This window comes from Lemur catta, chromosome 3, assembly GCF_020740605.2.
Source record: "Lemur catta isolate mLemCat1 chromosome 3, mLemCat1.pri, whole genome shotgun sequence".
Taxonomy (NCBI): domain Eukaryota; kingdom Metazoa; phylum Chordata; class Mammalia; order Primates; family Lemuridae; genus Lemur; species Lemur catta.
In genome coordinates this window covers 39,639,145-39,667,129 of record NC_059130.1, presented here as the reverse complement: position 1 = coordinate 39,667,129, position 27,985 = coordinate 39,639,145, and the positions used below count along the sequence as shown (strand labels likewise).

Below are 27,985 nucleotides of genomic sequence, written 5' to 3'. Positions count from 1 at the left end.
TATGGACTACTCCAGACATTAACCTTTGTTTTTTTCTGTTCCCATAGAAATGCCTCTTATTAAAGATCCGTTTGCCTGCAGGCCTAGCCCATCTGCAATGCCACCTTCTGGAATGAGACACAGCTGTTTAACTGAACTAACCAATTCTCAGGACTACAAGACTAATTCAAAAGAATATGGGATGATATATTTAAATTTGTTCTTTTCTGTTTATCCCAATTTGTTTTCCCCTCTTCTTTGTCAATTTTTTATGTAACAATTTCTAACAGCTTCTCCAGAGCTATCAACTTGGCTTTTAATATATGAAAGAAGACTTTCACAGGGGCGACTGAAGGAAATAAAAATATTTTACTGCAAAATGTACGTCTTTGACATATTTTGAGTTGGCTATTCAGAGAGCCTGCAAACAAAATAGCCCTGTAAACCTGTCTTTTGTGGGTGAGATTTGCATCTGTAGAGAATCTGCACTGATACAGCCAGGCTGAGGCTCTCCCTTGTTTGCTTCCAGGAAAAATTAACTGAGAATCTGATACATTTAAATGTCTAAAAGAAACATTTACCATCTATTTTCTCCGAGGGCTGCCAGCTGCGAGGTTTTATCCACATAACAAGACCACCCTCGCTAGCTAGACCCCTCTTCTCCTCCCCCATAACCTGATTTACCACCATAACCCAATTTTGGCCATGCTCTGATCTTCTTTCTGTAACTTCAGGATGGTATGTAAGCTTCTGAACCCCATTGGAGGGTTGGAGTGATCATTCTTTTGTTCTCCTGCTTGCATGTTAATGAATTTTTATGCCATTTCTATTAATTTGCCTTTTGTCAGTTGATTTTCAGGAAACTTTAGAGGGTAAAGCGGAAGTTTTCCCTTGGCCCCTACTACACCTGTTGGCATTCCAGAACAGCTACTCTTCTAACCTTTTGACCTTCCACTTTTTGGGGACAATTTTTAGACTTCATACTTCTTTATTCTTTATGATAAAAAGAAATGAAAGAGGAGTGACTAAAATTTTAATATACATATGCTAATGCTGCCCTGTATTCCTGGAGTGCTTTTTAATTTCCAAGAGTACCAAAGGCTTTCTACAGAAGATATATCACTGAGACTGTGCCACAAAGCTCTGCAGTTCAACAGCACAGGAGCACCATATTCCGTCCCAAGAATAGAAGGCTGTTCTGCCTGAGGGAAACATGGAGCTCAGGGGCTCCTTCTCTTCTGGGACTGATCAAACAGAATCTGGGAAGTGCAAGCAAGGAATTTCTTATAGCATAAACACTGACCAGAGTTGGGTCTCTATACATTAACAATTTTGAAAAAGTGGGCTAGCTTTTAACTGGCTATTTTAGTTAGGTTAGAAAAATAATTTTGTTAATTCTTTTAAAATTTAACCCTTCAAAATTAGCCATAAAATATGTATGAATACTTATAAGAGACTCAGTCATTACAAGAGAACATCAGGTTCCAAGTCTCCATCTCAGTGCTATGAGCCCATGATATGTAATAATGTTCAATGATCCTAAATGTCTCAAAATTGAGTCACTTATGATGAATGTCTCAGCCTACAGTGAAATTGCAGACCCCTCAAATGATAAGCATATGCATGATGGATTGAGGTGTAAAGATAACACTTGCACTCTGGAGGCCTGACAAGAAAGTGAAGCCAAAAGGTGACTGAGACAATGGCCACAGACCCTCCTGCAAATAGGTCAATACAGCAAAGATCTTGACCATGGCCGAGGTGCCTACAGAAGCCGCACGGTGAGAGCTCCGAGGCTGCTGCACTGGAAGCTCTGGGGAGGACAATGACACCTGAGCTGCCCCACCCGCCACTGGCCAGCATGTCAAGGGAAAGCTAGATTTGCCTGGCTCGTCAGCCGGCCAGTCTCCTACTTGCTGGGATTCATTCCCCCCCTCTCTCATTACTGCCTGTATGTGTTGAATATATTTGCATGATTATTGGCATGTGAAAGCCTGGAATAAATTGTTAATTCAAAAGTGTTTAATTGAGTCATTGTGAACTCCCCAACCCCTCTTCCCATGGGACTTAGCTTAACTAGGCTGATCTGAACCTGAGATGATAGCCTGAGAAACTTCTTTTATATTCAGAAAGAAAATTTCAATAGCTCTGGGTGAAAGAACCGGAAAGGAAAGAAAAGCAAGGTTGGGGAGAGAAAGGCCAGCCAAGCAAAATATCCACTGCTTCCCCACACTTAACAGGCTACCTTAAGTACAAATCCTTAGGAGTATGCAGTGAAAATAACCTGAACCCCAAACCTCTAAGATCTCTCTGTTAGAGACATAGCACTACAGAGATCTTCACATTCCACTCAGACAATAAAATGTCTAAAATGTCTGTCTCCTGAACTTTAACAGGAAGAGCGTCCTTTGAATCTCTGAAAGTACGCATACTAAGGTATATTAACACTGCAATGCCCCATCCTGTAGAAACTGCGTGCAACTCAACAAAAACAAGCTCTTAGTTGGGTGACATGCCCTCCAAAATGGCCTTCCAGGCTCCTGTGCTGGGGATGTTACAGCACGTGTTACAGCGAGTGGTCCCAAGGACAAACCAAGTGGCACATGGAGAGTCTGAGAATCAATGTTTATTTGTCGGAGGGCTCAGAGGGGTCTCGCCACCAAATTCTGAGGCCTGTCTACCCAATTTTTCTCACTTTTATTAAGTTGGAGTGATCCAAGGGGAGGGGTCTCAGGTGACTAATGACTGCCAGGTCATACTTAGGTTAGTTGTTGCACCAGGTAATAGGTTTAGTGTTATGTTGATGTGTCAGGTAATAGGTTAGTATTATGTTGATGTGCGAGGTGTTAGGTTAGTATTATGCTAATGTGGGTTTTCTGTGAGGGGTGGGGGTCTCAGGTGGCTGCTGTGTTAAGTAATAGATGGGAGTTTTCCTGGTTATTCCCCCCTTTGATGCCCTTATATGTTTATTATAGGGCATCATTTCCCAGTGGGTGATAGCCTCAAGTAATCCCGTTAGTGGAGGGAATCTAAGTCTTAGCATAGTAAGTCTCAGGGCAGGGCTTTTCTGTCATAGTTGTTAGGGTGAATGTCCGAACCAGGAGGAGGGTAGGAACTGAAGTAGGAGCAGAGATCTTATAATGAGTCAAAATATCACAGTTAGAGATGTCCTCTGTAGTACAATCTAATCTTCCGGAGTTACCAAGAAGAGTCCAATCTCCAGTAAAGTCACTTCAACCCCAATGAGGGCCAGGGCCAGTGGTCTCATTTATTCAGTCCCGGTGTGGCTGTCGTTGTTGGCAGACGGTTAAGCTGGATCTTTAGCGGGTTCTGCTGTCCTGATGTGCAGTCTAGAGATTAGTTTCATTGTCTGGTTCGGCCTTTTTCACCCGGGAGTGATGGATTCATGGAGTGATACCTGCAACTTTAACAGCAGTGGGAGTAACTAGTATCACAGTATGGGGACCCTTCTAGGTGGGCTCTAGGGGTATTTTTTTTTTAGTCCTTTATTCAGACTAGATCCCCAGGTTGGTGGGGGTGGACAGGGAGACCCAGGGTGATAGGGTCTTTTTTTAGGACGATGTGGTGGATATGGTACATAGTTTTGGCTAAGGCTTGGAGGTGTGTGTTTATATTTAATTCCCCTAGTTGTCTGATGTCTCCTCTTAATTGCTTGATGAGTGGGGGGGCTGGGATTTTAAAGGGTGAATATCCTGTGGGCCCCGGTGTGCACCTGACTCTGAACAGGGCTAGGCTTAGCATGTCTATCCAGGGTAATTGTGTTTTCTGACATAGTTTTGTTAGAGTGATATTGAGGGTCCAGTTTATGTGCTCTACTTTCCCTGAGCTCTGTGGCCTGTAGGCTGTATGTAGTTTCCATTTGATTCTTAGTGTCTTGGTGAGGGTTTGTATGACCTCCGCAGTGAAGTTTGGTCCTTTGTCACTGTCAGATGAGAGTGGTAGACTATACCGAGGTATGATTTCTCTCAACACAAATTTTGTCACTTCTCTAGCCTTTTTGGTCTGCATAGCGACTGCCTCGACCCAGCCTGAGAAGGTGCATATCACTACCAGCAGGTATTTATAGCCCCGACATGGTTTTATTTCTGCAAAATCAACTTCCACATCCTCGAACGGAGAGGTTCCGGTGTACTGAATTCCTGGGGCGGGTTCGGCCTGACCGTTGCATTGTTTTTAGTGCAGGTCTGGCAGCGGGCGCTGACTGCTGCCACAATGGGTGGAAGTTTGGCGATGGAGTAGTACTGGGCAAGTAGCTGCGTGAGGGCTGTTTTCCCCAAGTGAGTCAGGTTGTGATATTGGGAGACAATAGAGTATGTTAATTTACTGGGGATAAAGATGTTATGGTTTCATAGGTGCTACTACCCGTCTGTGTCCTTCTTGGCCTTCTGTCCACTGGTTTTCTTCTGGAGTATATTTTGGTTTTTCAGGCCACTTGGGTGCCAACAAGATTTGGCGTTGGGTTGCAGTGTAGTCCTCTGAGTGTTTTCAGGTGGCTGCATTTTTGGCTGCTTTGTCTGCCAGGCAATTGGCAGTGGCAATTGGATCTGTGTCTTTTTGGTGTCCTCGACAGTGGATGACCGCAATTTCTTTTGGCTCCCAAACTGCCTCCAGTAGTTGGAGGATTTTACCCCTATTTTTGATCTCTTTTCACCTGCAGTCAGCAGTCCTCTCTCCCTGTATATTGTCCCATGGATATGTATTGTTGCAAAGGCATATTTAGAGTCTGTGTATATGTTTGCCTTGTTACCCTGGGCATGCCTGAGGGCCCATAGCTCCGCCCTTTGTGTCGACCACCCTTGGGGCAAAGGGGCTGACATGATGACCTCATCCACTGTGGTGATAGTGAAGCCCGCCAGTCGTTTCCCATTCTGATAGAACTACTGCCATCTGTGTAGAGTTCTAAGTCTGGTGCTGGTAGAGGACTATCTGGTAGAGGTCCTGGGTCTCCGGCTCCTGCTGGAAGCCCCTGGGCAGGTTCCTGTTTGGCAATGGGTGGTTTCTGTCAGATGTCAGTATAGAACTGTCCAACAAACGCAGCATTCACCATCTGCTGATTTTCGGCCATCTCTGAGTCAAAGGGTGTATAGACTCGGTAGGCCTCACAAAGGGGCTCGTAGAATTCGCTCAGTGATTCCTCTGGCTTCTGGGTGATCAGAGTGACTTTGTTCATGTTGGTTGGTTTTCTGGCTCCCTCCTGGACCCCGTGGAGGAGAGCTTCCTGATACCTTCCAAGTGCCTCTTCTGTACTCAGGGAGTTGAAATCCCAATCCGAGTTGGTCTTGGGCGCTGCTCTCTGTGCCCACTGCTCTACGTCTAAGGTCCCTGCTGGAGCCTGGTCTTGGAGCCATCTCCAGGTCCCAGCTACAATCCGGCATCATTCTTCCGTGTTAAAAAGGGTCAGAAGGAGCTGGCAGCAGTCTTCCCAAGTGGGACGGTGGGTCTGAAAGATGGATTCTAGGAGGTCGACAAGGGCCTGAGGTTTTTTGGAGTAAGGCGGGGAGTGGTGTTTCCAATTCAGAAGGTCAGTGGTGAAGAAGGGCTGGTAGTACAGGACTGGCTGCCTTGGCTGAATGGACCCATTGTCTGTAACCTGCATTGGACCTCGTACCTCACACAGGAGCACCATAGCCAGCGGGTGATGGGAGTGTCGGCACCTGGTTGGTCTAGAACTGGCGGCGGGAGACTGATGGTGGCGGGGTGTCTGGTGGGTTCGGGGTACTTCAGGAGGTGTCATGGTAGGGTTGTAGGGCAGTGGTGGTGGATCCTCTTCAGGAGCTTCCTGATAGATGGGTTTGGACAGTTTGGAGTCTCTGCTCCTTTGGGCCACAAAAATCCTGCTCTGTCCCTTATTAGCACAGAACTGGACCCAAGGTGGCAGGGTCTGAGCAATCTCTAGCCATGAATCTATGTAAGGGAATTGGTTGACGTGGCCAGGAGTCCCGGTCACAATTTTCCAAACTGCTCACACAGTGCAGAGGTCTAAGGTTCCTGTTGCAGGCCAGTCAACCCCAAATGTGGGCCATTTGTGTTCACAGAGGGCTCTAAGTCTGCTGGGACTCAGTGTGACGCTGTAATCTCCTGTGAAATCCTCCTTAAAGTTCTTTAACATGTATTTAAGGACTGTAGGCTTAGATTCTATGGTGTCACAGCTTAACAGACAAATGGGGGGGTATCTCTCAGGTGCCCACCTGGCTGCGCCCCTCTTGGGAACTTAGGTGAGTCTTGGCTAAGGTGTGCCCGTATAAACCCTGGGCCTGGTCGCTCCTTTAGGGGAGTGAATCACCGTTATGCCATACGACGCTGCCACAGAACCGCAGGTGAGGACCCACTCAGATTCCATAGCCATAGCCGTGGAACCACAAACAGTCACTATTCACTCACTCACTCAGACAGGTGGAGGTCACACATTCCCACCCTAGGAATTCCCTGCACTCAGGAGGTGATCAAGCTCCTCTTCCGTCATCTGACTGGCCTGACTTGGATGGGTCCCGGGACCTTACCTGGTCCGATGCCTCCAGACCTGACTTGACTTGTCCTTCTCGCCAGTGTGTCTGGGCGAGTTCGGGACCCCATGTCAGGCGGGAGCTCCCGAGGAGTGAAGATATTCCACAAAAAGGCAGTTGGCGCCGATTCACTTCTGTCGCTGAGGTCCTGCTGGTTGCTGCACCCGTCCCGGAACTGGTGGCTTCAAGGGGCCAGCGCGGTCGGTTTTCCCGGTCAGGGAACCAAAATGTTACAGCAAGTGTTACAGTGAGTGGTCCCAAGAACAAACCGAGTGGCACATGGAGAGTTGGAGAATCAATGTTTATTTGTTGGCGGGCTCAGAGAGGTCTGACAGCCAAATTCTGAGGCCCGTCTACCCAATTTTTCTCACTTTTATTAAGTTGGGATAATCCAAGGGGTGAGGTCTCAGGTGACTAATGCCCGCCAAGTAATACGTTAAGTTAGCTGTTACACCAGGTAATAAATTTAGTGTTATATTGATATATCAGGTAATAAGTTAATATAATCTTGATGTGCCAGGTGTTAGGTTAATGTTATGCTAATGTGGGTCTTCTGTGAGAGGTGAGAGTCTCAGGTGACTGCTGTGTTAAATAATAAATAAAAATTTTCCTTATTAGGGATACACCATTATGGAAAGAGAACACCATTGTTCAGAAATACTTTTATCCACTAGAATGGATGCAAACTACGCAGACATTGGATTTTTCATCTTTTTCCTTTTTTTCCAGCTATTGCTGTATGGCTGTGTGGTCAGCACCTACAATAGAGGTCAGCAAACTACAATCTACAAACCAAATCCAGGTGGATTAAAAATATGACTTGTGAACTAAAATAAAATCTTAAGCCTCCTCAGATTACTGAATGGATCCGCTCTTGACCAAGAGGACCCCACAAAAACCTTAAAGCTGAGTTGCTGACCATGAGAAATCAGATATGCTTAGTAATGCTCCTTCCCTTTGGAGTTATTCTTTGTAATAATAAGATACTAAATAATTAACAGCCCTAAAGACATGTAACATAAAATTAAACCACACCTGTAGGCCATCAATTTACTTGAGTTTTGGTAGACGTCCAGTGGCTTGTCTCTGATTAATAGACATCCTTAACTTAAAACGTTCCAAGCCTTTGGACAAACCTTCATTTCTTTAACCAATTACAATCAAAACATCTTTAAACCCACCCATAACCTATTGTGAGGTCCCCCACTTCAAGATGTATTGCCTTTTCAGGCTAAACCACTGAATGCCTTCCTTGTGTTGATTTATGATTTTACACATAATTCCTGTCTCCCTAAAATGTGTAAAACCAAACTGTAACCCAACCAAGGCAGGATCACTAGCTCAAGGTTTCTTGGGTGTGGCTCTCTGGGCCATGGTCACACACATTGGGCTCAGAATAAACCTCTTTAAATTATTTTACAGAGTGTGGGTCCTTTCCATTGACAGGCTTATGAGGGATATGGTTTTTACATTTCTGAATGCTTGAAAATAATAAAAAATTTTTGACACATGACAATTACATGAAATTTAAATTTCAGTGGTTTTATTGGAACATGGTGTAATACTGTGAAATATATATTTGGTCTTCCTCCTATTTCCTGGCATACAACTCCTAATATCCTTAGAATCTCCAAAGTGATGGGTGTCTTTCTGTATGCTAATAATGAGTTGACCGATGGCTGGCCGCCCCTTGGTAGCTTCAGCATGGGGGATGGTCACTGGAAAGACCAAGGCATGATTAGAGGGTTGGGGTTCAGTCCCAGCTCACCAACCTTCAGGGAGGGGAGAGGGGTTGAAGGTTGAGCTGCTCAACAAAGGCCAATGATTTAATCAATCATGCCTATGTAATGAAGCTTCCATAAAAACGGTAAAAGACTGGGTTTGAAGAGCTTCTGGATAGCAGAACACACCTATGTGCCGGGAGGGTGGTGTACCCCAACTCTACAGGGATGGGAGCTCCTGCTCTGGGGACCCTTCCAGACCATGCCCTATGTATTTAATATGTTTTTATCTGACTGTTAACTTGTATCCTTTATAATGAACCAGTGAACTGTTTCCCTGAATTCTGTGAGCTACTCTAGCAAATTAATTGAATCCAAGGAGGGGGTCATGGAAACCCCAATTTGTAGTGCTCAGAGGCACAGGTAAATCAACCTGGAGTTTGTGATTGGCATTGGAAGGGGGCTGTGGGGGGCAGTCTGTGGGGCTGAGCCCTCAACCTGTGGGATCTTATCTCCAGGTAGTGTCTGAATTGAATTGGAGGACACTGAGCTAGCGTCCACTGCAGAAATGATTGATTGGTTATTGGTGAGCAGAAATCCTGACACACTTCTTGGTGACTGGTAGTCGCAGAAGTCTTCTGTGTTGATTGCTGAGAGAACAGAAAATAGACTGTTTTTTTTCTATCCTCAACAGCCACTCTCATTAGTTTACATTTTGTCTAGGGCTTTCACATGCTACAAGGGCAGAGAGAGTTAAGTAATTGTGAAGGAAACTATAGCCCACAAAGCCTGAAATATTTACTATTTGGCCCTTTACAAAAACAAAAACAAAAAAATCTGCTGGCTCCTAGCCTAGAACAGAAACTACCACATAGTAGGCACTAAAATTTCTGTGGAATGAATGAAACCACCATTTGCAAGCGGCTAAATGACTTTATTCAGCCCTTTTGAGCAACTGTCCACATCCGGCATAGACCACTAGCTGAGGTACCAACCAATTGAGTAAACTCAATTACTGAACTGCTTTCCCCTGTAGGTCACTCACAAATTTGTTTCTGGGATACAATATTCTTTCCAACTGTATAAAACTAAAGGTGAATATTTCACACAATAATTGGTTAACCTGGACAGCTATCATCCTTGGGAAATTGAACTTATAATTTATGAGAATCCCTAGGCACTTCCAGGCCAGCATCTCTTTCAGAATTTGGGCATTAGGGAGTTTGCCTTTAAAACTGATCAATAACAAATGACTCTTAAAGAATCGAGAATTAAAACCATATGCAAATAGAAAGATTGCTTGATTCTCATATTGAGAAGGTATAATGATCTCAGGTAAAAAGAATAAGTATTAATAAATAATTGCAAGCACTCAGGTGTCTGAGTGACTAAGTCATAAGAATGACCATGGACTTTGTACAGTACAATCTTATTAACAGAATATCATTCTCAGGAAGTAGAATTTAGAGATAAATATGGAGTGGTGAGGTTTACCATGTTTTGCAAAACTACACAATTTCTTAGTGACAAAGTTGAGACTGAAACATAAATCTCCAAACTCCATATCCTTTCTCTCTTTAAGTGACAGCTGAAGTAGATCACTGTGATTTCCTGTGTCCCGTCTCCCACTTTCACTCCCATTACTTTGTCTTACATATTGTTTTGTATGTAATGATCTTCATATTTTAAAAAAATTAAAAAAATTTGATAAACTTTTTATTTTGGAATAGTGTTTTTAGATTTACAGAAAAATTGCAAAGACAGTACAAAGTTCCCATATATCCCAGACCCAACTTCCCCTGTTCACATCTTATGTTATGTAGTGTGGTATGTTTGTTACAATTAATGAACCAATATGGATACATTAATATCAATTAAGGTCCATACTTTATTTAGATTTTTGTCCTTATTTAATGTTCTTTTCTGCTTCTATATCCCATCAAATATAGGCTCCTCATGGCTGTGACAGTTTCGACTTTGTTTTTGATGACCTTGACAATTCTGAGTATTGGTCAGGTGGGTATTCAGTAGGATGTTCTTCAACAGGGATTTGTCTCATGTTTTTCTCAGACTGAGGTTATGGGGTTATTTTCGGAAGAAAAACTTGAGTTAAAATGCCATTTTCATTATATTATGTTAAGAGTATATACTATCAATGTAACATCACTTTTGATGTTGACCTTGATTATGTGGCTAAGGTAGTCTTTGTGAGGTTGCTTCATCGGAAATTTACTTTTTTCTTCCTTTCCATACTGTACTCTTGGAAGTCTCAATGCAAACCACATACTTACAGAGTGGGAAGTTATGCTTCATCTCTTTATCTAAATTATTTAGAATTCTGCATGGGAAATTTGTCTCTTCTCCATTTACCTATTCAATCACTTAGTGTAGATTCATGGGTATTTGTATAACTGGCCCCCCACTGAACAAAGTTCAATGACTCTTATATAATCATCTCCCTTAACTAACTACTTGACCTTTTGAGTTGTTTCCCAGAAATGGTAGAGTTTCTGCAAGACAGAGTTAAGATTCTGAAGGCCCCACTGCAGGCTTCCTGACTCCTCACCATCCTCCACGACCTGCCCCCAATGCAGGCAGGCCCTACTTAGTCGCACTATGACCCGTCCCAAGGCACATGGCCTGTCCTTTGTTCTCCGTTAGATGTAGAGACAGATTTAAGGCAACTTCTCCCATTCTCCCAACAAGATGTCTGCAGTATTACAAATTTCTTTCTTCCTTGGCAATCCTCATTGTCTCAATAACTGGATCTTTGTGTGAAGAGCAGCTGGACCTAGACCAAAATGCCCGTGTGGTTTTGATAACACTTATTTTATTTTATACTTTAGGTTATAATCCAATATTACTTTATTTTGTTCAAATTGCTCCAATTTTAGCCATGGGTGCTACTCTGAATGTTCCTTTACCTCTTATAGCTTAATTCTTACATGATTCAGGTGAGATTACCTCCTGCAGCAGAACACTTTCTGACAACTGCCTCTACTCCCAGCCCTAATCCCCCACCACTCCAGGTTTTTATGTTTTTCATGTACAACTAAAGCTTATGTCTATCATGGTACCTTGTATACCTTGTATACTTATCTGTCTCTCCCAATGGACAATAAGCTTCTTCTGGGTAGGGATTATATCTTATTTATATCTATTCTGTGTATGTAGTACACAGTTCTCTGTACAAGTGGGAGTTCAACAAATATTTCTAGAATATCACTATGGTTTTCTCTTCAGTCCAAGGTAGTCAAGAAGTGCTTAACACATTAACCAGAAGCCACATGTGAGCTGACAGCTAACTGCTCTGGAAGAAACAAGGTGATAACAAGGTGTAAATGTCAGCCATTCAATGAAATAGGCATCTAAGGTAACACCTCCTAATGTCTTATTTCTAGGTAAGCAGATGTTTCCAATTAATCCCAGGTATGTTTGCATAATTACATTAAGGGCAATGACCAATTACCCTTACATTTAGGATTAGGGCTAAAGAAGCTTCTAGGTCTGCTTAGAAGTGGTCCTCCAAAATAGCTTACAAACATTTTGGCCATGAGATTCCCAAGTGACTTATTGTTTACTGAAGATTGTATAACCACTAAAGAAATAAACTTTCTGAGTAACATTTTTTGTTGTCACAACTTAGACAATGACCTTAAAAATTAATCAAGAATCTTCCAACATATAGAAATTAAGATAGTGGTGAAACAGGCTTTTAGGTTGGATAATGCTACAACCTTATTCCAAGCCCCATAAACTCTTGATTGATCACCTTCCTAATTGTACTCTTGCCCCCATCTATCCAGACATCATAAATCAGGTCATGTCTTTCCCTTTAACCTTTCTCTTCGACTGCTTTTATAAATAAAACTCAAATTCTCAACTATGCTCTATAAGGCTCCACCCTATTCAGCTCCTCTGCTACTTCAAACTCATCCTATACTTCTCTCTTCCTTGCCTACTAATGGTCCAGCTAGGCTATTTTTTCTAAAGTCCTTGCTCAGTCTTGTAAATTTTTTGATGTTTAGTAGTTCAATCTTATTATAAGAACTTCATAAAGTTCTTCAGTCCTTAATGTTTCCTATACATGAGTTGTGTGCTTGGGAACAAAGGCAAGCTCTGAGAAACCCCTACAAACCCACTGAAATGAAGATTAAATTGAAACATCTTTTGACAGTCCATACTATTCTTGAATGTAGAGTATTTTTGGTGTTAAAATCTACATTATCTTTAAGCATTTAAATATTGTTATTTTTACAAGAAATGGTAAGATTAGCTTGATCTTAACATCCTGTAGACTAACTCAAATTTAAAAATGGTTTCTACAAAAAGGTAGAAAAATTCAAATGAAGCACTGTCTTCTTAAAATAATTTATTAAAAAATTGAGTCCCTTTGATAAATGTACCTTATTGTATCCTTCCAAACATATAGAAATTAAATGACTCCACAATATATGGTTTAAAATAAAACAAAAAGTGAAACTAAATAAAATAATCACTATAATCTGCCTCTCCTTAAATGTATTCAAAGAGGCATTAACTCTCTGCTTCTCATTTTGATGATTTTCTGGACATATATGCCTAAGTGAAGTTCCTTAAGTGAAAAATATACATTTGAATGTTCTTTCTACATCTTTGCAAGAAGTTCTTCATTAAACTTGGAAATAATGCCCAACTAACATTGTCCTGGATGGTGACAGGTATAATTTTTGAACGATATCAGTTTCCTCTCACAATGGAGTCCAAAAGTTTATCAGGTCTTAACTTACAGACGATGTAATGCTCTTGAAGGTCAGAAAACTGAAAAATTTCACCTAAGCTTGAGGCAAACTGGTTTGGTGGTAAAACCAGACCTGAAGGGATGCAATACTATTTTTGGCCTTTATTCATTAATCCCATGTACTGTGAACATGCATACATTTTGCTGCAGAATGATTAATGTTTTTGATTATGGAGTATTGCTCCAGACTCTGTTTGGTGCTGTTACATAATACATAGTACATGTACTCTATTAGCTTTCTAATATTTGAAAAGTTCTAAGTTCTAAAATACATTTGGCCCCAAGCATGTCAGATAACAAAATGGGAACTTGTAGTACGTTTCAGTAATTTTGAAGGATACATTGGGATATTCTGATTACCCTCACTATGCATCTGTATCCAACTAAGCTTCTCCAAATATTTATTTTTATAAAATGTGTAGGGTATAATCGTTTATATCTTTTGCTAAAAAGTGTTCATACTTTTAAAGTAGCTCTGTACGTTACTTTTGCTTGACCTGATGCTCTAATATCTTCTTTCCTTTTACAGTTTGCAAACAATTTGTAAAATTAACTAGACAATCTAAGAGATAATATGACTTGGAAGTTGGGTAATTCAAGTCCTTTTCCTCTAAGTTAGGGGCTCGCAAACTATGGTCTGTGGGACAAATCTGATCCTCCATCTTCTTCTCAGCCATGCCCATCTATTCACATATTTATTGTCTGTGGCTGCTTTTCTGCTATACTAGCAGAATTGAGTAGTTGTGACACCAACCGCATAACCTGCAAAGCCTAAAATATTTCTTATTTGGGACATTACAGAAAAAGTTTGCTAACCCCTGCTCCCAGTCATTGTTCAGTCTAGGATGGTACTGATAGCTATGATTAGTTAGATGGCTTGGTTTACATTTAGGGCTTTTGGTATATATTAATATATGTGACATTTCAGAGCTAGCTTTCAGAGACTGACATTCTCTTTCTGTTTGAATGCAGTCTCAACAGGTCAAAATTTTAGATCATTAGCCAGACTGGAGAGTATGGTACTTGCTGATGATATAAATCTGCTCAGAGAATGAAGAAAAGAATTCAGAAAGTAATCTTTCCACCTACTGTAAACATTAAATTCATGGGAAGGAATCCATACACTTTATATATTTGTTTACGTTAATATGAGTAATTCCAATGAGGTTGGAAAAAATGAACCTTACAAATTATTCACTGGTACATTATTCTATTGTTTATGTTTGCCAATTCTTGAAAAGAATATCTCTTGATATACCTGATAAAAACTTGCCCCACTTAGCTGTGGCTCAATAAACTTTTATTACTTTTTGTTATTTAGTTTTATTCAAAAGAATTTGTTTCCCTATCACAAAAATTAGATAACCACACCACCAACAGCAGCAAAGTCTGTGGAGTTACATTGATGGTGGAGAGTCTGCTGGGCATTCCCAATGTCCCAAAGGTCATAAAGAAGGAAAAAAAGAAAAAGAAACAATACTCAAAACAAATCCAAAACCCATGATGACTGTGGGGAGAGACATCACATGACAGTTTCTGTTTCTTCTCTCATTGTTAGCTGCAGATGTATTTCAGCAGGATCAAGAACAATTTGACTTGAATAAACCCTTCATACCAACTCTAGCACCTAATTGGGGAAAAAAAGGATTAGTTTAATAAAATAGTTTTAAAATATAGAAAGATTTTAAAGAATCCTTACTATATTTACCAATGGAGAACCAAATTAAAAAAAAAATTTCCCAACTGGTAAAATATCAAAGATGGGATTGGACATTAATCCTTTCTTACTTTCAACTCAACAACTGCATGAACTTTTTCAGATAGTTATCTCCAAAGTTAACTAGGGAGCCTTCGAGGTAAACTACATAAAACATGTGGATAAATGAATAGGCTGATGCGCAATAGCATGGAATATTTTCAGAATATATGTTGGTATCTTTCTATATTCTTAAGAAAATCTAAAGTATTACTGTTTAGGATTTTAATCTATTTATTCCATTGACAAACACTGTTGATAGTGACAAAGTATACATATATGACCTAAAATCTTGCCTTTTTTACTGCTTCATTTATCTTCTAGTCAATCATCTGGTGTCAAGATATTTTGTTAGTTCTTAGAATAAGAGTAGTATATTGTCATAAAAGTTGTGCTACTGCTAAAACTCAATATAAGAGGAAGCAAATGGTTAAGAAAGGACACAGAATACCCGAGGATACTTATGAGACACTGTCAAAAAGGATTACGTTAGATGGAGACTACAGTTCTAAGTGGCAAAGATTTAAAGGTGATTTCCTTCCTGCTCTGCTAAGGCTTGATTTGCATCTGTGCTTCCATAATGCTTTTGCCTTTATATTAGGAAACCAGGCTACTTAGCCTAAGATGTCAATGCTGCTGACCAAAATCTTAGATTTGTCAATGTGACTCCACGAGTGCCTACGTAGTTTTGAGCTCCCACAGGTATGTTCGCAATCCCAATTCCTCCACAAGCGAAATTTATTGAAGAACAAGATGTACCTTTTTCAATTCATGGCTTGCCATAAGAATAAGATACAGACAGCCACTTAAATAGAGATTGTCAAGAACTTCTACCATCCTGCTTGAGGCTTCCAGAACATAACAAATGATCAGTTCAAAAGCCTGGTTTTCATTTAAGCTATCTGTGTTTCTCTAAAGAGGCTTTCCAAATAGACAAACTAGCTGCCTAAAAAAGGAGGCTGTCGTGTAAATTAGTTTGACCAACTAACAGTGCAGTTCCCCTCCTTTGAGTTTGTTCATTTTGTCTCCATAGGACAATGAGTTAGGCTTGGACTTGCTCTCGATTGTTAAGTAATTCTCCATTTAGGATTAGTCTAAGGAAGCCATGGCATAAAAATTAATGCTAAGTAGCAGGGGAAACAGACAAATACTAAAAAAAATACTTTCTGGTATTTCCAAATCAGCAGAGAATATGTGGAAACAGCAGGTACCCTCAGAGTAAGTGCTAATCAAATCCATGTACTAAAAACGTCCACCAAAATGGTGTTTTGTTTAGAAAGTTCACTGACTGGTTAGCTCAGGATTTATTTATCCCATGTATCATGTCCAAGTGCTAAATATCCACCAATTTTCAATTGAACACTAAAATAGTTTTCCCCTCTCTCTGGCAACTGAGGAAAAAACTAGTTGTCAGGGAAGAGAAAGAAGAGAAGTATGAGGAAGAGAAGAATAAAATAAGAGTAAGATATGTTTAAATCTGGTGAATGTCTCAGCATCTCCTGCTCTATCTTCAGCTCTCTCTACTGAATGCCCTGTGGGGTAGCTGCACTGGCGGAACAGAAGCTCAACAGTGCTTGGCCCACAGTGGATGCTCAATAGTCTTCATCTGTTTTTCAATCTGACCATCTATCAATCTATTCAACATCCATGCAACCTCAGCAAGTACTATCATCTCCATAGCTGCAAGCTACTTATTCTTTTTCCCTTCGATCAAGCTATCTGCAAGGAGACAGAGACCCATGATTTGGAATGATCTATAAGGCTCAGTACAACTCAACTGTATAGTTTCATGATCCTGTTATGGTCTAAAAATGGATCTGAGTTTAAAATGGAGATATATAAAATAGCTTACCTTAATTGTACCCTGACTGTTAGCAGCAATCAGCACATTGGACTCCTAGAAAAGAACAAGAGCTTTTAAAGTACAGAGAGGGATTTCCTGGAGAGCAGTCCAAAAGAATAATTTCCTCTTCATCTTTCTTCACTTCACTCTAAGACATCAATTGAATCTAAAGTGGAGTGCCAACTTTAACATGTTTTTAACTATGAATTTTAAACATAAGACCCCATAGTCTGAGAATTAAGTTTCACTATAAAAAATAAAGTTAGAAGCAGAGTGGGAAACTTTTTAATGTAAAGAAAAAGAAAAGCAGAAAGGATTGACAATGGAAGGAAAGCCAAGAAAAACAAAGACTAAAATAAAATAAAATGAAGAATAACTTGAGAAAAACAAAGTGAGCAATTGCTTCCCCAGAACACTCCTTCTTCATTTATTTTCTTCCATAAAATACCAGTAATTGATGTAAATGCGGCCAACATCTTTGGCACAAATCTCTATGGACAGACATTTGGTCTTAGAAAAACAAGAAAACAAGAATATTCATCTGGGAGAAAAAAGGCCATCTTTCTTTTTAATTATTCTGTCACTCAGCATATGCATTTTTAATAACCTTGGTGATTACTTGAATGAGAATGTATGTAGTAAATTCTTTTTACACTCTAAGCCCAGGAAAAAATTTTCTCTGGAAAGTACGGAAGGGTAGAAAAACAAAGGGACTCTCTCTGAGTTTACCACAGAGAATCTCAGAAAGTAGAATAGTTGAGACTTGCCTCCTATTGGAAATAGGGCATCTAAGAAGAGGTGAACAGACTTCAAACTGCCATAGAGGCCATGTGGCTGACAGAAAGACCTAGCCCAAATGACAGCTGTAAGAAACAGATAAAGTGATCCAACCTCAATGAAGGATAGGATCTGTCGGAATATCCTTCAGGCTTCATGACACAGTGATGAGAAGAAGAAAGAAGACTCTTGGCCTATATGCTGGGAAAGTTACTTCAGTCAAGCTAAGTTAAACGTTAGTATCCTTGATATAAGCAATTTGCACTTTACAAACTCATACAATTCCTATTTTTAAATTTGCCCTTTGATTTCTAATAAAGCTACTTTTAACAAATGTTCATCTTGCTACTACTGGCATATGAGGAAATAAGTAATTTCTTCCACTATTCCAGAATTTTTAATGGGATCAGAATACTCCTTGGATTTGAGTCAGCAGTGACAGCATCAGAGGTCATAGTTGTATCAAGAAGAAATAAAAACAGGTGTATGGGAAGTGCTGACCTTTTCCTAGATGAAGTTTCTTCTTAAATTAGCATAGGTGTTCTTAAAAATAGTAACATGGGTAATATAGTATTCACTATTAGAATTTAAATATCAACTTTGAGAAATTACTGGCCATTTCTGGGACTCACTGTGCATACAATCGATGCTTCCACATTGGGGTGAGGGGACAAGGAAGAAAATTTTGGGATTTATTTACTCTTTTAGTGACTTGAATTTAGAAAATTGTTGGGATGGGTTTTCTATAACCTGAGGGAATATAATAACTCACCTTGGGCTGGTCAAGAGGCAGAATTTCTATGTCTGCCTCAGAAAATAGCAAAAAGAGGCACTGTTTGGTATAATATGGATTTCCTTATAGCATGAACTTTAAACAAGCTGTGTGATAAGAGAACTGCCACTAGAGAACCCAGAAATAATTCTCCTATAAACACCATCCAGAAAAGAAGCTCAAAATTGCACTGATCAATCTAGTTGCTATTTAAGGAGTGGAAAGACTCTAGTCTCCATGAAAGCTACCGCCAAGAGCTACCACCATTAGATGCTGTAGTCATCAAGAATTACTCCCTTTGCTATCAGAACACATAACGTCAGGACAATGAAGAGTATATAGCCCAAAGCTCTATCTCTTTCTGCCATTTTGGTTCTAGTTATCTTTTAATATAAAAAAGGCAGATAGAGAAAGCTGGTGAACATAAGGATTCAATTGGGGGTAGCAGGGAGTCCACTTCTTGTCAGTTACAAAGATTATAAATTACATAATTCAAACTTCTGATTCCTGATGGGAGGAAAGCTTGGAAAAGTGTAGTATATTATCTTATGGTATGAAAAATTAGGCTAAATATAAATAAGGCAATCTAGCTAGATCACCACACAATAGGCATTTGAAGTCCACACAATTACTATACTAAATTCAAGAAGGAAGACATCTGATAACTATCCAATATGAATAAACACTGTCTTACTGTAACCTCAGAACTACAACGACATTAATAGATGATGTCATAGTAGACTCTATCAGAGCGTTAACTCTTAACGGTGTTTTCTGTAGAAACAGATAAACGCCTCCATTTATAAAAACAGTCAACACGAATTGATTGCCTGGTTGAATGGTCTTTTAAGACTGACATATAAGTGATATGGTGTCCCCCAAAATTTTATTCAAAATAACAAATAGTGAAAGACAAATAATGGCTTCACCTCTCAGTACATCCCCTCCCCTCAAAGACCAAGTAATTACAAAAAAGTGATTTAGGGCTAAAGTGGCTATCAGATAGCCAGATACTAGCTTCAGAAAAATTAGTTTTTGCATGAAATAGAAAAATAAAACCAGATATTTTACTTGTAGCATAGAGATCACAAATGATAAGTACAAGGTTACCACTGTGAGTTTTGAATGATTCTTGACTGCATTTTGAATGACTGGTAGGTAACAGCATTGGGCCAGGGGTGCAATGGATAACATGTCTCATTGTGGATGACTGGTAATTCCTAGCTGTAGGTGTGGTCTGCTAGACCCTGGTGTAAATAAGTTCTAGTTCAATGAGTTGTTTTTACTTGCTAAATATAATAAAAATGCCAGAGAGTAATTCTCATTATTTTCTCCTCTTTTTTACAAACTGGCAGTTTTACTGCAAAACTCTCCTCAAGACTAAGCTAATATATCCAGTATTTTTTATTACTATGAAAAGATTAAGACAATAAAAAAAAAACAGCAAGTCTTTTATAAAAATAGAAGATACATACACAAACATATATCAGTTATAAAGTCAGTGATACTGTACTAACTTATACTAAAACAAAACTGCATCCACTGGAAAAGTTTTCTCTTTATTAGCTTGTTTAAAAAAGGGTCACTATAGCCAATACATTAAAATCCTGAGCAAGTTGAGAAATAATTATTCACTTAGTTTGCAATTGGAGGATTTATTCCTAGATACATATGTAATTGATTTTAAAGGCAAATTAATTTTATTATAGGTATAAATATATAACAATATAAATATAAAATATATAGATTTTAAATATAAAATATGTAAATATATAAAAACAAACTTAGTCCAGAGTAAATGGACTAGATTTGCTGTCCTACTATAAAAAACTAGAAAACTGAACAAAATACATAGGACAACACTGGACCACAAGCAGATCCCTGAGAGAAAGGAACAAAATGAGGTGAGTCTTATAAGCATTCTGGCTTCCTGCTCAGAGGCAATTTCTAGACCACAAAGCAGGGAAGGGGAATACAAATACAGCAGAGAGGAATATAAGCAGAGCATAGTGGACTCACTGAGTTGAGGAGACAAGAAATTAAAGTCCAGGATAGCTGTAGGACAGCTGGAATCTGTAGGGCAAAGTACCACAGAGGAGGAAGTTACCTAAAAGTAGAGCTTCAGGAATTTGCATACGGGCCTCCTTGATTCTCTGTTGGAATAATGAACTGCATTCACAGGATAAAACTACACAAAGCCATGAAAATAAATAACAATGAATGATGAAAGCACAACTACTGGGAATCTGTAACATTATCAAATCCCAGAGTTCAAACGGGGCTGGGAGATGTTCAAGTTTTGACCAGTCCTCACAAGAGTCATGCTTTAATAGTAGAGCTAAATTACACTTAAACACTCTCTAGACCATGGGTCAGTAAACTATAGCCACTGGGCTATCTTGTTTTATTAGAACATAGCCACAATCAAAAGTTAGTTCATCACTACTTTGGATTACCCTATAAAGCTTAAAAACAAGTGTCAAAAGAACTTTTAAAGCATGTTCAAGTATTTAAAGCAAACAATGAACTTAATGAAAAAAGACATTAAAGACATAATTATAAGACGCAAACAGAACTTTTCCACCTGAAAAGTACAGTATCTGAAGTAAGAAATTCATTGGGTGGTCATAAACAGATGAGACAGTGCAGAATAAAACACCAATAAATTGGGCAATATAGAAAAAAAATACAACTGAAGCAGAGGGGAGAAAAGAGATTAGCAGTTTATTTTAGTAACCGAAAGGGCAGTACGCAACTTCATAAATGTATAACTGGAGTCCCAAATAAGGGGGCAGAAAAAATATATAAAGACATAAGCCTAAAAATTTTCTAAATTTACAAAGTATAAACCCACAAATCTAAGAAGCTTAATAATTTCCAAGTAGAAAAAAAGCATAACACCACATCAAGGCACATCATAGTTATGTTGCTAAAAACAAATAACAGAGAAAATCTTGAAAATATCTAGAATGGGAAAATATCATTTCATGCAGAGGAACAAGACCACCAATTTCTCACCATAAACAATACAAGCCAGAAGACAATAGGACAGTATCTTTAAAATGATGAAAGAAGAAAGCTGTCAATATAGAAATATTATCCATAAATAAAGGCAAAATAAAAACATTTTCAAAAGAAATAAACCTGAGATAACTTTCCACAACTAGATCTGTGGTGTAAGAAATTATTTAAAAAGTCCTTCAGGCTGAAGGACTATCATACCACATGATCCAGAAAAGGGATGGAGGTTGCTGACAATGGTCAGTATGTGGGTAAATATAAAAGATATTTGCTTTCTTGTTTTAAAGTTTCTTCAACAGATAATTGCCTATTTTAGGCAAAAATAATAACAATGCATTATGGTTAATCGAAAGTAAAATATATATGACAGCAAAAGCACAAATGATGAAAGGGAAAATAGAAGTATATTGTTGTAAGGTTCTTCCATTATACATAAAGTGGTATAATATAATCTGAAAATAGAACTGTAAAAAGTTAAACATAAATATTATAAACTTTAGAGAAACCACTAAAAAGGAAAAGAAATAGTATAGCTAATAAACTAGTAAAGGAGATAGATATATTATTAAAATACTCAAAAGAAAGAAAGGAAATGAGGGACATGGGAACCTAAAATAGAATGGCAAATTAAAAACAGCAAGATGACAGACATAACACCAATCATATTGATAATTAAACATAAATGGCCTAAATATTACAATTAAAAGGCAGAAATTATGAGACTAGATAAAAGAGCAAGATCCAACTTTATGTCGTCTGTAAGAAACATACTTTAAATATAAAAATATAAATGTAAAGTAAAAGAAGAAAAAAAGATATACCATGCAAACATTATCATACGAAAGCTAGAATGGCTATGCTAATATTAAAAAAAGTGAAATTCAGGACAAGGAATATGACCAGAGATAAAGATAGACATTTCATAATTAAAGAAGGGTTCATTTATGAAAAGAAAAAAACATTTGTTTATGTATACATGTATCTAAAAACAGAGCTTCAAAATACACAAAGCAAAAACTGACAGAACTGAAGAGAACGAAAAAAATTTACTCATATTTGGGGATTTCAATACTCTTCTTTCAATAACTCAATGAATATGTAAACTGAAAATCCATAAATATATAAAAGACCTCAACAATACTATCAAAAACAAATTGAGCTAATTAATATTTACAGAACACTTTACTTAAATGGCAAAATATGCATCCTTTTCAATTATATGTGAATTAGTCACCAAGAAAGACAATGCATCAGAGACCATAAAACAAATCATGATAAATTTAAAGAGCTGAAATTATATAAGTATGTTCTCTGATAAAACAGAACTAAAGTAGAAAAAAAAAATCTGCAAATTAAAAAACATACTCTTAAATAACCCAGGGGCCAAATAAGAACTCACAGGGAAATGAGAAGTCATTTCAAACTAAAAGATAATGAAAGCGTAACACATCAAAATTTGTGTAATGCAGCTAAAACTGCTTAGAAAATTATAGCTTCCAATACTTATATTAGTGAAGCAAAAAGACTGAACATACATGATGTAACAACGTGCACCTTAAAAAGGTAGAGACGGAGGAAATTACACACAATGTAAGTATAAGAATGGCAGTAGGAAAGAGCAGAAAACAATAAAACCAGACAAAAACAGATAAAATTATTAAAATGAAAAGCTAGTTCTTTGAAAAAATTCAGTAATACTGATAAACCATAACAAGGAGAGAAAAACGTCAGTCAACAATATCAAAAATGAGTAAGAGAATATCACTAGCTATCCTACAGATATTAAAAGTATGTAAGTATTATAAATGACTTTTTATGTCAATAAAACTGACAGGTAATGAAAAAATTCTATGAAAAATACAAATTTCCAAATATGGCAAAAGAAAAAGTTGTTAAATTGACGAGTAAGGAATACTTTCGAACTCATTTTATGAATCAAACAGAACCATAGAAGGATATTTCTTTTTTTAAAAAAGGAAATTACTGACCAACTGCCTTTGTAAGTAGATGTAAAAAAACCTAACAAAATACCAGTAAACAGAATTCAGCCATATGTAAAAAGAATAATGCAACAAGATTAAGTGGGATTTATCTAGATATTCAAGTTGGTTTTCATCATTAAAAATGGATATACATCACTATGTAAAGAAAATGAAAGAGAAAAATCATATAATCATAATTAACACAGAAAATGCACACAACAGAATTTTTCGCCCATTCATAATATAATAAAAACTCTCAGCAAATTAAGAATAGAAAGAAACTTCAAGGTGATAAGGGATACCTACAAAACACTTCTAGCTAACACCATACATAGTGGTAAAAAGCTGAACCTTTTCTCCCTCAGATTCAGAGCAAGGTGAAGAAGCCTGTCTTTACCCCTTCTATTTGACACTGTATTAGAGGTACACCCCAGTGCAAAAGTGAAGGGGAAAAAAAGCATACAGATCAGAAGGAAGAAGTAAAATTTCCTTTACTCTCAAAAGATATGACTGTCTATATAGAAAATCCTAATGAATTTTAAAAATATCTTCTAGTACTAATAAAGTGACTTTGGCAGAACTGTCAGACACAAGGTCAATTATACCAAAATCAATTTATTTCTATAAACTAGCAATATGTAATTAGTAAACAGAATTTTTAAAAATAACATTTATAGTAGCACAAAAAACATGAACCATTTAGAGACAAACCTAAAATATATATAAGACCTATACACTGAAAATTATAAAAGTGCTGAGAGATATTAAAGAATACATAAATAAATTAACAGATTTATTATGTTCATGGACCAGAGACTCAATATCATTAAGATATCAGTTCTTCTTAAATTATTCTATAGGCTCAATGTAATTCCAATTATTACCTCACAAATTTTTCTAGTAGAAATTGGCCAACTGATTCTAAAATTTAAATTGAAAAGTCAAAATAACTTTGAAAAAGGAAAACAAAACTGAAAGACTTGCACAACCAGATTTGAAATTCTACTAAAAAGTTTCAGTAATTAAAACACTATGGTATTAGAAGGACAGACATATGAATTAAAGGAACAACAGGAAGCCCAGAAACATACATGATCAACTGAATTTGAAAACAACTTGGCAAGTAAAAAAAAAAAAAGAGGTACAAAAAAAATCTTTGGTTTGGCAAATATTAATATTTCTTAGAAAGTAAAAATATGTACCATATAAGCAAAAAACTTGATCATTGGACTTCATAAATGTATCAGTCATACTTATTAGAATACATTTTTAAAAAGTGATAATATTAAGTGTTGGCAAGGATACAGAACAACTGAAATGATTTTAGGATGCTGGCAGGAGTGATGGCAAAATATCGTCATGCACTGCATAATGACATTTCGGTCAGCAATGGACCACATATATTATGGTGTTCCCATAAGATTACTATAATATTTATCATTATTTTAGAGTATATGCCTTCTAATTATTTTTTTAAAAAAGTAAACTGTAAAACAGGCTCAAGCAGGTCCTTTAGGAAGCATGCATTGTTATCATAAGAAATGACAGCTCCGTGAATGCTATAGCCCCTGAAGATCTTCCATTAGAATAAGATGTGTAGGTGGAAGATGTTGATATTGATAATTAAAATTTTTTTTTAAAAACAGAAGAAAGCTTATAGAATAAAGATATAAAGAAAATATTTTCTGTACAGATGTACGATGCATTTTAAGCTAAATTTTATTATAAAAGAGTCAAATTTAAAAAATTAAAGTTTATAACATAAAAAGTTATAGTAAGCTAAGGTTAATTTATTATTGAAGAAAAAATGTTTAATATAAATTTAGTGTAGCTCAAGTGTACAGTGTTTATAAAGCGTATAATATTGTATAGTCATGTCCTAGGCCTTCACATTCACTCACAACTTATTCACTGACTTACCTGAAGCAATTTCTGTCCTGCAAGCTCCATTTATGGTAAGCATCCTGTACAGGTATACCATTTTTTACCTTTTATACTATATTTTTATGGTACTTTTTTTGTGTTTAGATATGTTTAGATACACACTTTGTGTTACAATTGCTACAGGATTCAATACAGTAACATGCACACGTTTGTAGCCAAGGAGCAACAGGCCATATCAGATAGCCCATGTGTGTAGTAGGTTACACCATCCAGGTTTGTGTAAATGCACTCTGATGTTCACACAATGACAAAATTGCCTAACAACGCATTTCTCAGAACATATTCCTTATTGTTCAGTGACACATATGACTGTAATAGAACAATTTTGGAAAAAGGTTTGACAGCTTCTTGTAAAGTCAGAACTACTCTATGATCTAGTAATTCCACTCCTAGGTATTTATCCAAAAGAAATGATAACATATATCCACAAAAACACTTATTTGTGAATGTTGGCAGCAGCTTTATTCAAAACAGTTTAAAACTGTAAAGCTTTATATCCAAAATTGGTGAACAGATAGACATATATCTTGCGGTATAGTCATAAAATGGATTACTAACTGGTAACAAGAACAATCTACAGATACAGGCACTAACAAGGACCAATTTAAAAAATGTCATGCTGAACAAAAGCCAGACACAAAAAAGCACATATTGTATTATTCCTATTATATGAAATTCTAGAACAAGCAAAACTAACCTATGGTGAGAAAGCAGATTAGTAGTAACCTGGAGTGGAAGAGGGGAGGGGATTGACTACAAAGTGACATAAGGGAACTTTTTGGGTGATGAAAATGTTTTATACGTGAATTGAGGTTGTACTTACACTGGCGTATACATGTCATAATTCACTGAACTAATATTCTTAAAATGTATTTAGTTTATGTTTATGTAAATTATACCTCAATAACATCAATTTTAAAAAGCATAAAACACACAGAGACACAAATGCACATTTTATAAGTTCACTTTAAATCCAGTATTGGCTTTTACCAATCAAAAGTCATTATTCATGATTTAAATATTTTCTGATTTTTCAACATAATATATAAACACTTTACCACTACTGTATTTATGAAGATGTCTATACCATTCAGCATAATGTCAAGGCCATTTTAGCTACGAAGCTAAACATTTTCCCCCCAGAATATAACACTAAATTATCAAAAAAGGTAAATATTTTTGTCATTCCCCTCTCCTAGTTCAACAAAAAATAAGTATGGTTTTATGTGTAAGGCTTGCTACTTACATGATAAACAGTTCCACCCTTCATCTCATCCCCCCTTTATAACCAGAAGAGAGATTTATTAAACAAGATCAGAATATAACCCTTATTTATTTAAAATTTATCTAAATGTTAAAGCATTATGTTAAATTGACTCCTCTCAGAATAACAATGAAAATTTTATAAAACAGAAATAAAGACCTTATATTAATAAATTTAAATATTTAAATCAAGTAAAAAATTCTTAAACTCACTAAAACTGATCAAGAAGAAACAGAAAACACAAATCATTCCACAGGCATTAAAAAAATGACAGTCAAAAAATTTTTCCATCTCAGGTGTTTACATGACTTTGCCCACAGTTCAGCCAAATATTCAAGAAAGGAACAATTCCAATATTACACAAATTTTTCCACAGCAAAGAAAATGAGGTAGAATTCCTTCTTTTATGAAGCTAATATATCCATGAAACCAAAATCTGACCTGCACAATGCAAGAAAAGATTACAGAACACTGTTATTCATGAAGACAGATTAAAAAAAAATCCTAAACAAAACAGTAGCAAGTCAATTTTAACACTATATAAGGATAATAAATCTTGACCAAGTTGAGCTTATTCCAATGATGCAAGATTGGTTACTATTAGGAAAAAAGGAATTAATGTCATCTACCACATCAATACTTAAAAGAGAACTATTACATCATCTTAAGTAGGTAAAAAGGAAGCAATAATATACTTTAGCGTTCGTTTATGGTAAGTCTCAGCAAGTTGACAATTGAATGAAATTTCTTTGTAAGAACACATACAAAAATCCTATAGCAGATATACTTAATGATGACACAGTCCAATAAAAAATTTTCCCTTTGGTGAGGAATAAAACAAGGATGTTGGGTACCATACTTTTATTTGACATTATACATTAGAGGTTCTGGGCATTGGAATGAGTAAAATAGAAAGATAGAAAGTTGTAAGTATTGGAAAAGTAGACATTAAACTTTCATTATTTGTGGCTATTACTGTATATATAAAAAAATCTAAGAAATGCAGAAAGGGATAATTAAAATTAATAAGAGTTTAGCAAGATTGCTGGCTTAAAAGATGGGGACAATAATGCATTCCCCAAAGACTATTAACACTTTTCTCTTTTTTAGAAAAAATGGTTTACTTGAATAATAGGTAATATACACAATGGTAAAAATTTAAACAGTACATAAGAGTAAGGGAAAAGTGAGTCTCTCATCCCCCTGTTCTTGAGTCAACTATTATTATCAGGTGTGAAATCTTTTCAGGTAAACTACCATCAATGCTGTTTAATTGAATTGTATGATAGAGCAAATACATCTTCAGAGTTTTCTCAAAATGAAACAACCCTATTCCTGTCTTGAGATTCCATTCTTTGAAAGTGGCAACCCAAATTTGATATTCAATTCTAAGCCTCTTGGTCATCTAAGAGAGGTCTGTACGCTTCTCTTAGAGAAAAAACTTTTCTGTATTTGTGGACATGTCAGTAATTGACATCTAGGATAAAAAGGGCCAGAACTATGTAAGATAATCTGTAACCCTAAAATCAAATTTATAAAACATGTGGATGAAAATAAATGACATATAGATGGCTAGAGTGGCAGAGTGGATTAAACAAAGTCTTTGAAGTCAAATTTCAATT

At 37.1% G+C, this 27,985-nt stretch overlaps 1 protein-coding gene across 4 annotated transcripts in view; it reads right to left on the bottom strand.

Annotated features, from left to right (window-relative positions):
- Positions 1–14,287: 14,287 nt before the first annotated feature.
- The window catches only part of COP1 (COP1 E3 ubiquitin ligase), a 245,271-nt gene continuing 231,573 nt past the window's right edge, over positions 14,288–27,985 (bottom strand). For all 4 annotated transcript variants that reach the window (XM_045547294.1, XM_045547297.1, XM_045547296.1 and 1 more), the window contains 2 exons: positions 16,613–16,657; positions 14,288–14,631 (listed from right to left, as the gene is read on the bottom strand). In XM_045547294.1, coding sequence (XP_045403250.1) covers positions 14,614–14,631; positions 16,613–16,657 — 63 coding nt within the window. In that variant the 3' untranslated portion in view covers positions 14,288–14,613. The remainder of the gene's footprint in view (positions 14,632–16,612; positions 16,658–27,985) is intronic.